Source organism: Engraulis encrasicolus, chromosome 9 (assembly GCF_034702125.1).
Source record: "Engraulis encrasicolus isolate BLACKSEA-1 chromosome 9, IST_EnEncr_1.0, whole genome shotgun sequence".
In the NCBI taxonomy this organism is placed as follows: domain Eukaryota; kingdom Metazoa; phylum Chordata; class Actinopteri; order Clupeiformes; family Engraulidae; genus Engraulis; species Engraulis encrasicolus.
This window is the reverse complement of record NC_085865.1, coordinates 13501305-13521864: the sequence shown is the minus strand read 5'-3', so window position 1 is coordinate 13521864 and position 20560 is coordinate 13501305. Positions and strand designations below refer to the sequence as shown.

Sequence of the window (20560 nt, the reverse complement as noted above, 5' to 3'; positions counted from 1 at the left end):
TATTTCTTATTTGTGGGTGTGATCCTTTGTTTAAAACATGTCTGTCTGCCTTCCCTCTCTCTCTCTCTCTTTCACACACACACACACACACACACACACACACACACACACACACACACACACACACACACACACACACACACACACACAAAAATGTTTCAAAACCTTTAAACAACAGCATAAATTGCATAAAAGTAATCAAGACTATACTGTACTGTACTATAGTGTAATGAACGGTAATATACTCTACTGTACTGCAATGTACTCTGTTACACTCTACTGTACTGTACTGTACTGTACTGTAATATACCATACTCTACTCTAGTGTACCGTACTGTGCAGTACTGCACTCTACTCTACTGTACTGTACTCTACTCTAGTGTACTGTACTGTACTATACTGTACTCTACTGTACTATTCTCTACTGTACTATACTCTACTGAACTGTACTGTACTGTACTATACTGTACTTTACTATACTGTACTCTACTCTAGTGTACTGTACTGTACTCTACTGTACTGTACTCTACTGTTCTGTACTATACTGAGCTGTATTGTACTCTACTGTAACGCACTGTACTGTACTGTACTGTACTGTATGGTACTGTGCTGCACTGTACTGTATGCTACTATTGTAGGCCTACAACTAGGACAGAAACAGAACATTCTGGGGTCAAGTACAATATGATGCAAAAAGGTGTGGTGGGAATGAGTTATGTTACCACTGAAAATCTTGAAGTTTAAAAAGGTCCTGGTTGTTGGGGGTTGTTCTACAATTGTTCACCATGTTACATTTGCTGTCAAGTATGTAAGGACAGACTCACTCATATGACATGTTAGAAAGTTTTTTTCAGAGGGCTCCTAGGCTAAAATTACTACATATACCCTAAAGAAACACCATTCAAAGTCTGGTGCTTTTGTCACTTCCGTAACTGTAAAACCCTTAACAGACTCCACTAATGTTGTTATATTTTAATATAAGCATTTAATCAAAACCTAATGATGAAATTGATTCTACATCTACCATCGAAACCTTTAGGCTGCTTTTAAATTACATTTCAAGCCTTAGATATGTCCAAATCTCCAAAAGGCGGCCATTTTAGATGCCATCTTTAATTTCTCAGAGTTCCCAAGGGGGGTTCCTAGGGAATTTTGATTCCTAAAGGTATTCTTAACATATTCTGACATTTTCAGCATGCAGCTAATTTGTTCAATCCACCCACTGAATTGTATTTGCGTCAAAACATGAAAAATCATCAATTTTAGACCCCATCTGGGCCACCATATTGAATTTCTCAGAGATGCCAAGTTGGATTCCTCTGGATTTTTATGCTGTTCCCATTATAGTCGAGTGTTAGCATACAATATTTGGTGCCAATCCACCCACCTATTGAAAAGTTATTAGGTGAAAACATTAAAAATATCATACATTTTGGACGCCATCTTGAATCGCTGAGAGCACAAGGGGGATTCCTGGGGACTTTTAGTATGTTATTCCTAGAGGTATTCTGAACATATCCTGAAATTTTCAGCTTGTTACAAATTTGTTCCGGGTGGAATTCTCTTGTCCTTACAGTAAATCCTGTGCTCACCATTGTTCCATCTTGTTTCAAACAGTATTTTGGACCACATAAGATACAGTATTTCGGCTGATAATAGTTTTGATGGTCTTCTAGTAGCACCAACTTTCTGCTGTAGAACTTTGTTACAATATGCAGGCATGGAATAACCAACAATAGGGCTGGGTAAAAAAATTGATTAAACGATTTTGAATCGATTTCATTTAAAATTTTAAATAATCGATTCACAGGGCACGATCGATTTTTGGGTCTTTTTCTTTTTTTTCTTTTTGTTTAATGTATAGGTCTATGGAAAATATCCAGTAGGTATTAGTCAATTAGGTCTAGGCCTACTAATTAAAAATTTGCAATCTGTTAACACTGTCAAGCCACAACTCTTTGACATTTTTATGTAAAAATAGGCTACAGCATCTTTTGAGGGAACTCCTGGCACCAAGAGGGGAACGGATTGAATTGATTCAGATTGAATCGAATCACATCGAATCTAAATCGAATCAATCCAGGAACATGGCTGTGATACCCAGCCCTATAACCAACAACTTAAATGTGTACATTATAATTAATATTGGCCAGTTGCCAGTGGCATCTGCCCCTTCAGTCAATATGGTGATGTAAACCCAATTGACCACCCCTGCCATAGTTCATGTTGCCCAATACAGAAACAGTAGTGCATGTACACAGTCAGTGCATGTTCTTTTATACACAGTTCATAGTCCTCATGCGCATTACCCATGGCATATTAAACCCCTACCCTACCCCCACAAGGGGCAATGGAGGCCACAGTTGAAAAAGATGCACTGTTGGATATGATGGATAACAGCCATTCACTGTGCAGAGGAATAGCTTCATAATATCTGTAAAAAAATTGTTTAAGTTTTTAACATTATTGGTGAATAGTGACACACTCCCTCTGCAGATAGAGTACTAATTGGAGAAGAATCTCCCCACGATATTCTAACAAATGGTCTGAAAACAAAACAAAAAATACTGTAGGTGATCCTCCTGGCTGGCCTGCTTGGTCTGGGAAACACTCGTCTGTATCAGGGATGTTAAAAATACAGTATATTATAATAACGTGACTTGAACTTTGAAGTTGGTGTCTCACAAGCATATGAGTGGGCCCAAGACAGTGTAATATCTAACCCTCATAGACAACAGAATATGCACAGGACATTCCAACTACCATATGATGGGAATGAGTGCTTGTGAAATTTGCCTCTATATTGCATGCTTGCTGAATTTTAGCCCATTTTTCATTTAGTAAATATTGAGTTCGGCTCACGACTTTGTCCCAGATTTAGATTTTCAGATTAGATCTTTGTCCCAGATTTAGGCCCACTGTGAATTTGAGTTTGTCACCCCTGGTTATATCATTGACATATTTATGAATGTACTATGCCTATGAGGGCCTGTGCGAAGAGCAGCCTCCCAGCTGAGTCACAACAGGGCCAACACCAGCCCCTGGACTGTTTATGCAGCTGTTGTGGGCACGACACACAGCCACCAACCAGCAGTGTCAGCTTGGTGTGTACTAACTTAACCAACATAATTTCACAAAAATGGAAAAATATGTAATTTAAGTTATATAACTTACTGTAAGCTTCACAGATGTTATATTAAACATATTCTATTTTGTAATTAACTTGTGTGTTTATTAAAATATTGTTCAAAATGTTACTTTTCAAAAGCGATGTGCTCATTATTGCTGTGCACTGTATATAGGGCTCTACAAGGCTTCATCTTGCCCATCACAAAAACATTCAGAATTTTATTTAGGCTACTTAAAACACACTAGTAATGTTGCAGCAATATTTATCTATACATTTCTGTGTGGCATGCAGAAGATACAAGAGAGACAAGGCCAAACTGTCCTCCCACCCAATTATTTCAAACTTCCATTGTCTTTATCTCCCCAGATATTGAGAACCATGTAATACAGTTCTTCTTGTGTGACTTAATACAAAAAATACAACGTTTTGTTAAAACCTGTGCTGTTGAGGTCCAATAGAGTTTATCTTATTTTTGAAAGTGACTGTGTACAAATTAAAGTATCCTTGTAGCACAGACAGATGTCTATAAAAGGTTATAACAGTGCATGCTAATCTCCAGCTGTAGTCCCTTGGCAGGCTGATGTAATAAGATACAAGTAGATAAATAGAAGTGGACAGGCTTATAAAAGTATATATTTTTTTTACAAGCACAACAGACAAACAGACACAAGAGGGAATAGTTAGGCCTAAATTATCGTATAAACCTTAATTGTGTAATAAATAATACCGTTGACATTTTATCAGGGTTGCCCCATGACCATTTCGATTCCGATATTTAGGATATCTAATCTCGGTGCCACTCTGTCCAACACATCAAGTGTCTTGTGAAATAGGCTGTAGGCCTATTAGTTATTTAGTGATTCAAGCAGTTAATCTCATGTATACACTCATACACACAAAAGTGAAGGAAAATGATATTCTGACTCCCCAAACTCCTCAAAACAACTCGATATGGAAATATAGAAAGAAAATGCAATGCACACAGTTATTTTTCTCACAAAACCTTGGCCAACATCATTATTGTTGTTGTTGTTAGTCATTCATGCTGATAATTAAACATTAAATGGTTTTATAGTGCTAGTTTGTATCTCGTGAATCTCAATGTGCAAGGGAATGTCCATTATCCCATCTTACTCTCTCTTTACTGTACATTTTACCAATTCTACCTCAACACAGAGAGGGGGGGGGGGTGTGTGTTTGTGATAGTACACACTCCTGTCCCTCACAATCCCCATTACACATACAAGCACAAAAGAAGTGCAATATCTGCACCCCCATCATCACCATTGTCACCATCAACATACTGTGAGGAGAAAATAAGACAGAAGCAGATTGTAAATGCTCAGGATGATTTATTTCATTTTGAAGATTTATTCAACACTCAATGAATTTTGATGATTTTAGTCCACAAATTATTAGAACCACATAAGTCTACTCTAGTCGACTAAATTCGACAGTGCATCTCACTGCTTTGGTTTATAGTGAGAGCACTGATTACCCATTAGGTATGGGTCACAGGTGAGACTGTAGGAGTACGAATAACTTCCTGTCTTAACACTACAACTATTGTGGTGAGAGCCCTCAATAACATTAGTGGTGCATGTTCCAATGTGGTCATCCTTATCTATCCAACTATCTGCTTCCCACACCTCAAACTTGAGCTGGTGGTGAGCTTCGACATGGCCAAGATTATATTCGATGTTCCAGTTAGGGTTGAAATTGTTGCTGGAAAAGCCTGTCTCATAAAACTTGTTCCAGTACCAAGTCTTGACATAAGCCTCAGGGGCCCCACCAGCAGGATCCAGACCAGGCCCTAACCTTGCATTCTTGACAGTTACTTTAAGATGTCCCTTCTTTGGGGCCAGAGGGGAGCACTCAAGGGAGAGGTTGGGCTGGCCGGAGCACTGTGGAGAAGGGTCCTCTTTAGGCAGAGCATTGTCCTTAAGATAACGCTTTACTGCCATTTTTACATTTTTGCTGATGGTCTCGTCAACAATAAGCTCATGAAGGGGAAGCAGAGAGTAGGAGATGAGGTCGGGGGTTTTCTTCAGGCTCTGCATCCAGCTTCGGAACTCTGTAGAATCATTTTTACTGAGGGAGACCTCTCCTGGCCACTTGTTGCCGCCTACTACCTCAGAAATATGGCTCAGGTAAGACAGCTGGGACTGGGTTTGAGTGTCCACATTTTCTAAAAGTGATTTGCAATTGCTGGTGGTTGCTGATGCGTCTAAATACCCTAAGCCAATAGAAAGTCCAGTTTTAATGCAGTCCTTGGCCTGGTTAGCAGAGTGGCCGTTTAAAGTGGCCAGACAAGAGCGGATGGAGGTGAGGCGGGTCAGGCGTCCTCCGAGACGCACCTGCTGAATGTAATGGGTGCCGTACGTCTGAAGGAAGCGATCGTAGAGGTTTTTAGTGTCATCTGTATACTCGGCCGGAAGAGACTGAATGTGGGTTGTGAATTCTTCGCTGAGAGTGGGCTTGTTTGGAACCCGATAACTGAAAGCAGATAAGACAGATTAGTCACATGCACATTTAGAAGAATTGGGAGAAAATGGCAGATGTATTATGGTTTAAATTTAGAAAATGTACGATTGAACAGCACCTAAAACCTAAAATGTTATATGCACCACAATATGAAACATGGAGCTTTTTTACATAACTTAACTTGCTATTTTCACAGTATAATTTATGAATGCATGTATAATCAGGTAAGTTCTGTGTGATACAAACAATGATTGTTAACAAGCTTATTTTTCTAGTTTTACGTAAAAAAAAAACATCTAGGCCTAGTTCATTTTAATAACTAATAACTTATTTTTGAACTAGAAAACTTGACCTGTTTTTCTTTTTTTTACTTGTTTCAAGCACTTGTACGTCTAGTTGTAACAAGTAAAAAAAAAATCTGATCATTAAAAATTGGACTCCTTAAAAAGTGTTTTATTTCTGACAGGACAGTGGAGAGTGACATGAAATGAGTGTGGAGAGAGAGATGGGATAGGGTTGGGAATGACCCCGTGTAATGGAGGCCAACTAGCAGAGTGTGGCGTGGAACGTTACTATACCTCCCTCCCGAAGCCTCAATACAGTGCGGTAGCGTGGGGCTATCGGACTGGCCCTTAAGCTTAGCGGTCTCATACTGTGCCTCCCATGGCCGAACCTGATTTATTGACGAGGTGGCAGGTTTGCGGCCCAGAGGGGAACGAACTGTGCAGGAACACTTCTGTCACAGTGGTGCCGTTGACCTGGGATGGGAGTGAGGTTTAGGGGGTAGAGTGCAACGAACACAGATTTGTATAGAGACTAGATACGTCATCGCGTATTTCAAGCACGTCCACACAGGTCGGCCATATTAGCCCAGCCTAAACTCTCTACAGACTCTCTGTTACACCTGAAGTAAACTGAAGAATTGAAACGCTGAGATGCTGAAATATGTAGGCCTATAGGCCTACTGTTATTTCGTTCAAATATTAACACGTACACGTGTATATAAATGGTAGGGTTCCTTAAAACTTAAGTGCAGACTGGGGTAAAACGCCTAGCAGAGTAATATGCTTCCCACTTATTTATTTGTCCACAAATAGAGATATACCTGGAGCAAATACACATTTTCACTATTGCTGTGCATTACGTTGACGGCAGGGATATATTCATTGCACCAAATTAAAGACGTTAAAGCAAAAGCTCCCACACACTGTTCACATTTGCATGGTTTAGGCCTACTGCGACATGGTTTACTGCGACATCGCAGTAAACCATGCAAATGTAAACAGTGTGCGGGAGCTTTTGCTTTAACGTCTTTAATTTGTCTGTGACCCAGGGGTTCCACTCCTATGTAACTGACCAAAGGAGGTGTGCAAGAATTCTACACTTACCAAATTAAAGACGATAGAGATGACGTACTGGAAGAGAGATTTATATTGCAACAAGTTAATTCTATTCTGGGTGGCCTAAGTGTCACGACTCATTTTGAACACAGGGTGGAGCTGTCGAAACCAAAGCAGAATGCTATGGGAACGTTTAATTGTTATTTTACTGAAAATATAAAAGAATTGGCTACTTTGTGCATTTGTTTATGGGATCTATTTTATTACTTGAATAAACCTACTTAACTATGTTATACATGATTGTAGGCCTATGTACATTATAATATAATGTAATATAATATAGCCTAATACAATGTGAATATTCATCACTATGCCGCATCAACATATACTTTTGTTTGGATTTTTTTAATACTGTATAACAAACCAAACCTTTCGAAAATCGATATAAATTTGAGGGAATTGTGGCTACCTGAAGAGTATGTATCACCAAAAACTCGCAACTGGTTGAGCCAGCAGGCTGGGCTAACATGGCCGCCATGAACGGACGTTCAACTTTCATTGACGGGAACGCGGATGACGTATCTAGTCCTCCTATACTGATCTGTGGTAACGGATGCCAGCTAGCAGAGTGTGGCATGTAGGGCTGGGTAAAATAATTGAGTTATTCGATAATCGATCGAATCGAATCGAAATTCACATAGCCTAATCCATTCACAGGGCACAAAATTGATTTTTTTGGTTCTTTTTTTTGTTCTTTTTGTTTAATTTAGGTCTATGGAAAATACCCAGTAGATATTAGTCAATTAGGCCTAGGCCTACTTATAACAAATTAGCGATCTTTCAACACTGTCAAGCCTGAAGCCTTTATACAGTGCGGTACCCTTTAGCTCAGTGGTCTCCTAGTCCTACTGTGCCTCCCATTGCCGAACCCGATGCGTTGATGAGGTGGCAGGTTTGCGGCCCCAAGGGGGATGAACTGTGCAGGAACACCTCTGTCACACCAGGCCAGACTCAAACCTGGGTGCCCCAGGGCATGCAAGCCCATACATGGAGGGCTTAGCGCGCTGCACCACAATGCTCCCCAAATGTTTGTCCTTTTTAATTGAGATTTTCCTTGAAACTGGAAAAATAAGCTTGCTTACTTGAAATTCTCTTTCAGACAGAAGATTAAGATGGCATTACTCATGTACTGTACATGTAGAGGTGAAGGGATTCAAAGAGTTGTATAGTTAGGACTTTTAAAAGTGTGGTTACAGTATAGGTTTGGTTTTTTATTTGTTTTTTTTACAAATATATACTGTATAATATATGTACAGTGCATGTATAATTAAAACCAAATAAAATGTTTCTAGTAAGCAGATAGCATTATGTAGGTTACCTGTAATGAGCACATGTCAGTTCATTTGAAGCAAAGGCTGACTTGTGTACTTTAGACTGGGCGCTAGCATACTCTGTGGCAGAGGCATGGCTGCCCCCTACAGTCACATCTACCAGATCACCCAACTCCAGCCCCACTGTCCAGTCATTCTCTATGGAAGAGGTGGTGCTCTCTGCTACACTAGTGGCTGTACTGAGCACTTCAGCGTGAATATCCTGCTTGCAGTTTGTAAAAGTTCGCCAGTCTAATTAGTCTAATTAGCTCGCCAGTCAATTAGTCCCATTAGTGGGTTTTCACAGACTGTGCAGGTGTCATTTGGGGTCAGATATGTCTGGACATCCAGCACATATGCCCCATTATGCTGCATGGTAACAACATCAAAGCCCTCTACAACAAGGTTGTGGCCGGGGACATAAATAATTTGTTTAATCCAGGATTAGTAACTGCTAACAGAGAGAAAGACACAAATGTAGGTTTAACTGTCCCAGTCTTCCCCATATCATTCTCATTTTAAAAATAACATTTTAGTTTCTTCCTTCTCTGCCCATACAAGGGTTTCACCACAAAAACATTCAGCATTTAAATGACTTCAAATACAGTAGTGATGTTGCGCAATATCTATTGTGTTCATGCTTATTTGGTGCTTTTCTAGGTGACATGCAGAGGATACGAGAGACAACGGTACACTGTTGCACCCAATTATTTCAAATGTTTCTTGTCTTTATCTCTATAAATGTTGATGCAAAAATCGTGCAATATAATTCTTGATGTCCTGTCTAATGGGCATTTTTTAAAACCTGTGCTGTGGAGGTCCAATAGTATGTTGGACGCAAAAAAAAGCTTCCCATGGATACCATGGATTAGTTACTATAGTACACATTAATGTTAAACACAATTAAAGGTTAAAAATAATCCCAACTATTTTTAATCATCATAATGTGACAAAGAAAGAAGACAGAAACAGGTTTTTAATGATCAGGATGTTTTGTTTTATTTGAAGGATTTATTCATTCATTATTGCAACTCTATGAATGATTTCAACCATACTGTAAAAGTTGACCAAAGTCGCCGAATGGGCAATGAACTGCTACGCCGGTGAGCCGGGTTCAATTTCCGACCTGGGTCATTTCACGATCCTCCCCCGTCTCTCTCTCCCACTCAATAATGTTGACCGTAGTTGACTTAATTACTCACAGTTGCTTCTTTTTGGTTTTCTTTATAGCGAGAACACTGATTACCTGTTAGGTATGGGTCGCAGGTAAGGCTATAGGAATATGAGAAACCTCCCGATTTAATACCACAACTATTGGTGTGGGAGCCCTCAATTAGAGGGGTAGAACATGTTCCAAGGTGGTCATCATACTGCAGATCTTTGTCCCACACTTCAAGATTGAGGTGATGGTGTGCTTCGACGTGGCCAAGATCATATGCTGCATTCCAGGTGGGGTTTTCATTGTCTTTAATGTAGTGCGTCTGATAGAACTTGTTCCAGTACTTCACCTTGACAAAAGGATCAGGTGGGCCAATTGGATCCAGACCAGCCCCAAGACTCCATGCCCTGTTGACGGTTACTCTGAGTCGCCCCTTCTTTGGGGACAGAGGGCAGCACTCAGGGGAGAGGTTGGCCTGACCAGTACACTGAGGAGAGGGGGGCTCTTCAGGCAAAGCATTGTCTACAAGATAGCGTTTTACTGCCTCCTTCACATTTTCTCTAATTACCTCGTTAACAACTAGCTCATGAAGGGGAAGAAGAGAGTATGAGATGAGGTCAGGGACCTTCTTAAGGCTCTGCATCCAGCTTCGGTACTCTGTAGAGTCATTTTTACTGAGGGAGACCTCTCCTGGCCACTTACTGCCACCTACCACCTCAGTAATATGGCTCAGGTAAGACAGCTGGGACTGGGTGTGAGTGTCCACATTTTGTAAAAGCGATCTGCAATTACTGGTGGTTGCTGACGCATCTACATGCCCAAAGCCAATGTCCAGTCCAGTTTTGATGCAGTCCTTGGCCTGATTAGCAGAGTAACCATTAACAGTGGCCAGACATGAGCGGATGGAGGTGAGACGGCTCAGACGTCCTCCGAGACGCACCTTCTGAATGTAATGGGTGCCGTAAGTCTCAATGAAGCGATTGTAGAGGTATTCAGTTTCGTTGGTGTACTCGGCCGGAAGAGAGTGAATGTGCCTTTTGAATTCCAAGCTGAGAGTGGGCTTGTTTGGAACCCGATAACTGTGAAAAGAGATAAGACACATTAAACAAAATGGTTAAGTACTGTTAGGAAATGACAAATGCTTTATGGTTATATTTATGTGATGTACAGCTGAATCACATGCAAAAGCACATCAACCTAACTGACGGAAACTAACTGATACAATATGCAGTGTGGAGATTTTTTATGCCATTTTAACTTGTAGACTAGTACCGAAATCCTAGATTGTGACACCCCAAGGCATTTGTGAGACAAAGTCAGCAAACAGTCTTTTTTTGTCCATTTGGGTGTGATGAAGTCAAATCTGCAATATGCCAAGCTCTATCTGGCCTCTGTTGACCTCTTGAACTTTGACACTGAAAGTGTACCAACTGAGCCCAGTTAATCAGTTTTTTACGCAATTAAGTTAATTTCAAACAAAGTGATGATTTAAATTGACAAGTGATTTGTTTGGTCAGTATTGGAATCCTAACTCACGTTTACTTTGAAAAAGAAGTTGTTATTATTAGTTAGTAATTAATAGTTAGTGATTATTACTTCATTATGACTTCAAGGTCATTAAACATGGCCTGTTGTCTTATGCACTTAGCTTCATTTTTGTAAACTATTTTATGTTATTTAAAATAAAAAAATAATTATATATATATTAATTGCGTTTGCTCCAGACTGTATTAACTATCTTCAGATGTAGGGTGTTCTCAGTTTGACCTCATGTCATTGATGTCTTCTATAGGATATTTACATGCAAGGAAACCAAAGAGTGAATGTTAGGATCTAAGAGTGATGGAAATGTCTCCAATTCAAAAGGATCTCTCCAATGCACAAATGCAAATAGATTAATGATGGATCAGTTTAAAAGCACACAAGTTCAGTCATATGTTCTGCCACCGGCCTCTGACAGAATAGTATAGTCACCATGGCTATAGACAGAGATTAAGCCCACCCACTGACAACTCTGAAAACAAGACAGCTTTTTCAAGGAAGGAATCGAAATAAATAAATGGATAAATGGTGGAGGAGTAGAACTATTTAGGAGGAGTCTTTATTTAGACAGGGCAGTCAAAGAGATGACAAGAAGTAAGTGGGAGAGAGACAGGGTGGGGTTGGGAAATGGGGGTCAGCTCTATGTTCCCACAGCCCATTGGTCCCAGAGCCCATTGGTCCCACAGCTTATTCATGCTGCTCCATGTTCCCATATTTCGAAGAAATTATTCAAATATAGGCCCTATGTTCCAAAACTCCATGTTCCCACATTTCAGAGTATACTAAGAGAATGTGCCTTCTCTTCGCCTACATTTGAATAAATTATCAGAAATGTGAGAACATGGAGCAGGAGGAATATGCTGTGGGACCAATGGGCCTGAAAATTAATGATAAAAATCTTAGTGATGTGGGACCAATGTAGCCTCGCGCACCATCCTACGTACTTCCGCCAAGACACTTGGCTCCGCACTACGTCTGGTACCTGTCTTCTGTGGAGCGATGTTGACCGCTAGGATTTTCGCCGGTGTTCTGACAAACGGTTCTACATTGTAATTTTATCCTACGGTAGGATGTTCTGTCAGACATGTCTGTTAAACGGTCTTAGATAGACATCGCCATAGATAGACGTCAGACATGTTTGTTCAACAACTTTTAAGTTAAATCCTGATTTTTCCGAAAAATGTCCTTCCTGCTTCCTGCAATCGCGTCAGATCAAACAAAGTCCAGACCATGAATACGAAATGGAAATGGTAGTATTATGGGATGGTCAGGACCAGGCTAGGACCAATGGACTCTGGGAACATAGGACTGAGTCATAGGCTGGATCTCAAATGGCGCACTTGTGCACTTCGGGCACTATGTTTCAGTGCGTAACTAATACAGCATACGCACTGAAACCTGAACACTAAAGTGCACAAGTGCGCCATTTGATATTCAGCCCATCATTCAAGCACTGCATTTTTCCGTCATTGTTAGGGGACCATCCTGGCACTTTCAGTGCACTGGCTCAACTGAAATGTTCAGCGTGAGCACCCTAGGCACTGAAAAAAAGTGCCCGAAGTGCACAAGTGCGGCATTTGAGACACGGCCATAGACCTACCTAACCTACCTTATTTAGGTAGCAATGCTAGGACTTTTTAGCATATTCACATACTTAGCATTGTTAGCATGATTAGCATAATTAACATAATACAATTGACAAATGTCATATTAGTGGAAAAGTAGCATATAGCATGTTAGCATTGCTATCTTGTCTGCTAACCTAAGTATCCTTGGGCTTGTTTTTGATGGAGCAGTGCTGCTTTTGCTCTGAAGCATGCATGCACACTTTGCCATTTCAATGCTTTCTGGAACCAGAATGCATTGGAATGGCCAAGTGTGCTTGCACGCTGCAGAGCAAAAGCAGCACTGCTCCATCAGAAACAAGCCCCTTAGTTAAAGTTCAATGCCCTCTAAGGGTCAACAGAGGCCAGATAGAGCTCGGCATATAGCAGATTTGAATTCGGCACACCCAAATTGACAAAGTCAGACTATTTGCCGACTTTGTCTCTCAAATGCCTTGAACTCCTTAAATAAGCCCCTTTTTGAAATTCTGGTATTAGTCTATTGCTATTTTTCAAGCATCATGAATGGCATGAATTACGAATGCATCTATTGGTTCAGGTCAATACTCTATCAGGTTAATTCTGTGCAGCATGTTTAACATTGGATAAAGAAGCTAAGTGGCATTAGACCTATGTACATTTTGAAGTGATGATTCAAAAGGTTGTACAGTTATGATTTTACAATGGAAAGGGATTATAATTAAAACCAAACTAAATGCATTTAGTAAGTAGATAGAAATATGTAGGCCTACCTGTAATGCGCACACGTTAGCTGATTTGAAGCAAAGGCTGACTTGTCTACTTTAGACTGGGCGCTAGCATACTCTGTGGCAGAGGCATGGCTGCCCCCTACAGTCACACCTACCATGTCACCCAACCCCAGCCCCACTGTCCAGTCGTTCTCTATGGAAGAGGTGGTACTCTCTGCTACACTAGTGGCTGTACTGAGCACAGCAGCAGAAATCTCCTGTCTACAGTTTGTAAATGCTCTCCAGTCTAACACAGACAGGGGGACCCTCTGCAACTGATTTCCCATTAGTGGGTTTTCACAGACTGTGCAGGTGTCATTTGGGGTCAGATATGTCTGGACATCCAGCACGTACGCCCCCTTATGCTGCATAGTAACAACATCAAAGCCCTCTCCAGCAAGGTTGTGGCCAGGAACAAATGGGGCGTCATCACATTCCTGCCAAAACCCTATTCTGCATGTGTGGATGACACACAGGTAACTCAGCAGGACCAGGAGCAAGGGTGACAGCACGGTCTGTAACCTGTGAGAAAAAGAGTATGTAATGAGTCATACTGTAATTCAAAGAACAATCAGGCCTATCTTTATTGTGTAGTGGGCTTGACAATTTTGCTCCCCAGCCACTGTAGTAAATGAATTTGTAATTTCACTAGCCATTCAGGCTGTCAACTAGTCACATGAAACTGAGAACTTAAATGAACTAAGATATAAATAATTGATGCACAACTGGAAAACATGAGATATCATATCCAAAATCACATCCAACAAAGTGACATACTGCATTAGGCATATACCCAGTTACAACACTTTTACCTGCATTTGGCTGGTTGCAGGTGTCAATGTCAAGCCCTCATCTTGTATCTATAGTCCCTTTTTAAAAGACTACTTAAATATTTTTTAGAAAGAAATGAGAGAAAACTGCCAGATTTCAACTGATATCAAAAGAAGCATTTGTAAATTAATAGTTTTAGCACTTACCCCTGCATGATGTTAGTGTAAAGCTTGTCTTGTTCACTTGTAGGTTTGGATGTTTTGGAAAAATCGGTCTCCTCATTTATACCGGACAATCGAGGCCAAAGTTAAACAGATGCCCTGTTCTCATACAGTGTGATCAAAATATTTTGCATCAAACATAGTCAGACTAGCCACAACTAGTTTTATAAATAGCTGGATTTGTGACCTTTGGGTCTGATGTGGGAAATTAACAGGTGGCTAACAGGCATTAATTGCTTATGCAGAGGAATAGTTTAACAGTATCTGTATTTTGTTTTTAAGTTTTCAACATTATTGCTGAATTGTGACACATACACAACTACACATAGAGAATAATCTTCCCACGATATTCTGACAAATGTTGCAAAAACAAAACAAAAAAATATTGTAGGTGATCCTCCTGGCTGACCTGCTTGGTCTGGGAAACACTTGTATGTTTTTCTAATAATTGCGCTTAACTCTCAAACAGGGTGAGGGAGTGAGCGACTGAGCAAGTAATGGAGTGTGTCACATATGACCTGAGTTTTGAATGGCTGCTGCTGTAAACAGTATGACATATATTATTGACATATGTATGTATGCACTGACTGTATGTGTAAGGGCATATGCAAAGTCTACATCCTCACAGCTGATGCATAGACACCTGTGTAGGGTGACGGGTCATAGTAGAAGAGGGCCAAGACCGGCCCCTGAACTGTTTATGCAGCTGTTATGAGCATGACACACACAGTGTCCAACCACCAGCGTCAGCGCTGAGCACACACTCACATGGACATGATTTATTTTTGTGACATCAACACTTATCGCTTAATAGAGCAGGCTGTGAGTTTTTGGTTAGGTCAATCTGATTTGAGCCCAAGTAGGTTTAGTAGGATATTTCTAACTTCCCATCAGCACCCATCAGTGGTGTTACAGACAGGCACTCTTCGGGGAGGAATTTGTTGCAGGTTCAAATGGGGTCTGCAGGAGTGCACAGGACATTTTCTTATACTTCAAAAGGTTACGGTTAAGGTGCTTGATTAGCACAGCTGAGCAGAACATACTGTAGTTTCGGCCGCAATAGGTTTTCACAAGAACACCGTCCATGGGATGCCACCGTAAAAGTTGGACGAAGTCGTGTATCGAGAGAGGCAGGCATATAGTATAATATATATAAAATGGGAAAGTTATGAACTGGTGGCTCAATTCTAGGTTACATTTTTTGCAGGCAGGTGTCCCCCACTGGCATGGCTGCATATTGCTCAAGTGTGTGTTTGTGTGTTTACAACCAATAGGACGATTCCTTTTAATAACAGCACTTACTTGACAATCTAAATGACAAAGTGCAATATACACCTCAAGAATTAAAGGATCCTTTGCTGTCAAGGCAGCTGTTAAACTCAAAACCAACCAAAATCTGATCTGGAATACCAAACTGTACCCTTCACATCTAATAGGGCTTACCGGTACATTGCGTCAGACAACAAAAAAAAAGCTACCCGTCCCAACATGCCGAGTAGGAACAGTGAAGCGTGAAGGTATGACATTGCATGGGTGTGTTTCACTTCATCATGTATACTTAAAAAAAAATATGTCAAACTCCAGAATATTAGTAATGAAGTAGCTGGAAAGCAGAAGACACCATTTGGATACAGTAGATTTATTTTAAAAGTTCCATATTTATTACAAAATGTAAAAATTCAGCTAAACAAGCCTATACGCATGAACCAGAGGTGTTTCCATAATTATCCCTGTCATCAAGTTCACATTGAAACTGGTATTCATCTGTAAGCAGGAACCCGCCTTTAGCTGGGGTGGAGGCATTCTTGCAACTAGAAGTATGTGACACTACACACACACACACACAGCTTCGATAGCAAGTACCCCTACTATACGTTAGCCTGATCTGAGAAATCTGTGGAATGAACACTGACCCTTGGGAAAACAAATTCTGTGGCAGTTTCACAGATTTTGCCAAAATCCTTTGTTGGTCATGGATTTGCCCATGTTCCCACAGCACTATGTAAAGTCTATCATTAGAAAACTGACACACCGGTGGTGAAATAGCATACATTTTCCAGTCGGCTGATACCAATTCTGTGAAACAAAACAATGCTACAGCAATTGAAAGTGTGCCCAGATCAAAACAACCCTTAACCCTAACCTGAAGAAATGTTTTAGAGAATTATTATTTTTTAAATCTTGAGAAAAGAAACATCCTGAGAACACACACGTGAGAACATAAGACTGTGGGAACAGAGCATAGAAGCACTTCCTTGGGCCCCACCACAACATTTTGGCAAAATCCATGAAACTGCCAGAGACGGTCACAATGGTTCCTCCTAATTTCACGGACTTCTGTGTGATCATGTTGCATGATGAGACTCCCAAAGAGTTTACAGCAGTCATGCAGAGCTCTAACTGGAATGGGGTAGAAATGGATTAAACGATGAAGGAGAGGAAAGGAAAGGAGGAGGTTTTAAGGGTGGGGAGATGGGGTGGTAAGCCAAACTAGAGCAGCAGAATCTTATTAATCGTCCTTGTCTTTAGCTCCGTGCTTGAGGATGCGGGTGAACTCCACATAGTTGAAGTTGCTCTTCTTGTCGATGGGAGCTTCTCTGAACAGCTCGTCCACCTCCTCGTCTGTGAAGCGATCACCCATGGTGGTCAGAAGTTCGCGCAGGTAGTCCTCCTGGATGAAACCTGCAAAGACAGAAGACAAGGAACACCAGTTAACTTTGGACCAAGCATAATAAGGATGGTTGTGAAAGGAGGAAGGACAATTTCAAATGTAAACCTGGTTCAACAGAGGCTGATGCTAGCTGAATAAACACTGATTACAAGCTCAAATATCAGCTGGCACAATAGCTGGAAAACATGACAACTTTGTGCTCCACCTCTCCATAGCCAAATCTGGCATCAAGTTACCAAAACCACACATTACAACTGGTGATGCATGAGCAACTGCTGATGGTCATTCCATCACTGTGCAAATGCAAACTTAACTGACACTTTTATCAAAAGGGTATTTGGTTAGTCCCAGGAGTAGTGTACCTTGCTCAAGGACACTGCAGCCATGGAGGAAGGAAGGCATTGGCAAGGGTGGGGATTGAACTGGCCACCCTGTGATCTACAGCAGTGGTTCCCAACCTATGGGTCGGGACCCAGCTAATGGGTCGCCAAAGATCCACAGTGGGTTGCGAAGCCCTCTTGATTTTAAAGGGTTTAATTGTAATACCATATATAGCCCATGTTGAATAAATGACAAAGCATTTAAACTAATCCATAAAAGTAACAAAATGTAAGTGATACTTTAAACATTTATTCTTTATTTGACCAAAGACAAGATGAGTAATAAAATTCAGAGCATCATCCTCTCGGTTGGGTCACCAACGTTAACAATGGTGAAAATATGGGTCCATGAAGAAAAAGGTTGGGAACCACTGATCTACAGTCCAACTCCCTAACCATTACACCACGGCAGCCCCTTAATTAAAGGCCGTGACTCATACCTGTGCCCTCTTCATCGAAGCAGGCGAAGGCGTTCCGGATGACATCTTCTGGATCTGTGCCGTTGAGCTTCTCCCCAAACATGGTGAGGAACATGGTGAAGTTGATGGGCCCTGGCGCCTCCATCATCATCGCCTCCAGGTACTCATCTGTCGGGTTCTTGCCTGCAAGCACACGCAAACAAGGACTGAAGTGTGAGTGTGTGTACTGTAGCTGGGACAAATAAAGCTACTTGACTTGACTACTGCATGGGCCCACCAAGCCCACGCCTAGAGGCCCAAGAGACAATGGGGGCCCTGAATCCCAAGCCTCTCCGTTACAATAAAAGCACTTAGCACAGGAGTCGCAGGTCACAACTTTTCACACAAAATGCAAACTAGTCTTTTGCCTCAGTCAGATGATTTCTCTACCCACTATGACACTTCAAAAATTCACAAGTGCTACTTCCTACATTATGAGCACCCAGACTAAAAACAAACGCTTCTTAAATCTACTTTTCAATGCGCATGATTTGCATAGCCATCCAAAGTGCCATTTCATTTCCCTCCATGATAAAAACTTACCGAGGGATGCCAGCATGTCATGCAAATCCTCCTTGTCCACAAAGCCGTCGCGGTTCTGGTCGATCATGTTGAAGGCCTCCTTGAACTCCTGGATCTGCGACTGGTCGAACATGGCGAAGACATTGGACGTGGCCCTCTGGGGGCGCTTCTTGGTGGTCTTTCCCTTTGCGCGTTTGCTGGACATCTTGGCTGGCTTTCAGGTACCTGCTTGGAGTAAATAAAAAAGTACTGGTTAATGTTTTTTTTAAATTATAATTTTAACTCAACTCCTGTCCAGGGACTAGTACGACAGATGTAAATTGGCCTTCTGTTATACATTCTGTGTGGTCCCTATCAAATGAACATAAAATACAATAGGCCACACGACCCCTATCCCCCCCCCCCCCCCAAAAAAAAAAAAAAACAACTACACATAAAAACGTGCTACTACTTGTGTTAGAAGTCACTTTTCTTTGGAAAGACAACACACCGAGTTACAGTGTAGCACTGCGCTGAAATGCAGGAAGAGTCGTCCTGAGCTTCCAAAAGAGATGTGGAAAATGCATCTAAAACAGGGCAACTGGAATTAAAATAATTGCTCAAAATAGGATTTGAGCAGTCATGCCTTGCCTTGCCAGGGAAATCTAATAATGTGTCCGTGACTCCTAGAGGGATGTCACAATTCTAAAAAAGGCAAAAGCTCGGTCACATTCATGCTTTGTTCCAACAGGTCAACGACCCGAAGGGGAGGCTAGTGATGCGAAAACGTTAACCTTTTTCAGGCATTTTTAGTTCGCCTCCCTTGGGACGTTGTTGGAGTCATTTCCCCTGGAAGGGGAAAATCTTCCAAACCAACATAGAACAGCTGTTGACGGAAGACACTCATACTCTAGTCGTAAGAACTTGTTTGACATTGATCATCATCATTGTTGAAGTGTCGCGAGGAGTTTTCATATCGTTTAATTGGGAAGTGCATCATCCTATGTTGTACACGGAATGACACAAGCACCAAGTAACTTGGCGTCCTACATACCGGGAGCCCAGGAGACATGAGGAAAGCCAAATATAGATTTGGACATTAGATCACGGTCTAAATAGAACGCGCGCTTGCTGGTCGTTTATTTCCAGCACATCCGCACAAAACCCTCAAATTTTTGCTACTTAAAACACAGACGTTGCGTAAATTCATAAGTCTGGCAGGACAAGACAAGCCCATAGGATAAGACGCAGTTTACATTAACGCTATAAGCTTAGCCAACAGCTAGCTTTGCCAAATGTAGGCCTTTCGCACAAACCGCTCGGAAGTTCCAAGAAATAACAGAAGTGTCAATTCATTACAACAGATATCTTATTCTATTAGTTTACCAGGTTCACTCGCTTAGCGTTAACTGGACAAACTAAAACAGTCCATTTTAAAAGATCTAGTTCTATCAACAAACTGAAGGACACTAGAAGCCTATGGCTAGCTTTACTACGATAGCAAATGACGGCTGATAGCCTACGCAGTATAGCCAGATGAAAGGGCGCAGGCAGCTTAATTGAAAAATTATCAATTCATTGTTCTTACTAAATGCGTTTTCATCTTACTGTGGAGATATAGGCATAAGTGTACAACACAATTCTTACATAAAAGAGCAACGTTTAACTGGCCTCCTGCTTGTAAACTGAACCTACGGCTCATTTTCGCATGCTAACTGGCTATGAATTTGACGCTTGTTACCTCTACTACCAAATGAAACAATGCAGACACGATTCCATAGTGCTAAAACATTTCGGTTCAATCTAGTTATCACATGAAATATGACTTTAAAAACTGAATGTGTTGATTTAAAGCCGAAACTTACCCTTCGACAAAAAAATTACGTTCAGACAGGAGGCGCTTCCCTTCGTCAACCACCGCCCAAACTTCCTGATATTGGGACGGTTCCGCACAGGAAATAGAGCTCATTGAGAAATAGGGGGACAAAATGGTTACGCCTGCATACTTTATCAACTGAACACTACAATTTGTCTTGTTAATCCAATAGATATGTTGGAAAAATGTGACAATGTATGGACATTCTTAGGAATATAGCATAGCAACATGGCATATTTAATATAAATGTCAATAGCCATTAAAAAAACATCCCTATTTTGTCTACGTTAGTTCAGTCTCTTCG

General features: G+C 41.1%; 2 protein-coding genes across 2 annotated transcripts; both read right to left on the bottom strand.

Moving 5' to 3' along the window:
• Positions 1-9314: 9314 nt before the first annotated feature.
• On the bottom strand, positions 9315-14363 carry LOC134456108 (perforin-1-like). The gene is made up of 3 exons (XM_063207542.1): positions 14356-14363; positions 13382-13900; positions 9315-10562 (listed from the first exon to the last, which is right to left on the bottom strand). Exons 1-3 carry the CDS (start codon positions 14361-14363, stop codon positions 9515-9517), a joined length of 1575 nt encoding a protein of 524 aa, XP_063063612.1. The 3' UTR covers positions 9315-9514.
• A 1630-nt stretch (positions 14364-15993) lies between these two features.
• myl12.1 (myosin, light chain 12, genome duplicate 1) lies at positions 15994-20339 on the bottom strand. The gene is made up of 4 exons (XM_063206556.1): positions 20246-20339; positions 18423-18626; positions 17862-18023; positions 15994-17052 (listed from the first exon to the last, which is right to left on the bottom strand). Exons 2-4 carry the CDS (start codon positions 18604-18606, stop codon positions 16880-16882), a joined length of 519 nt encoding a protein of 172 aa, XP_063062626.1. The 5' UTR covers positions 18607-18626; positions 20246-20339; the 3' UTR covers positions 15994-16879.
• Positions 20340-20560: the final 221 nt, after the last annotated feature.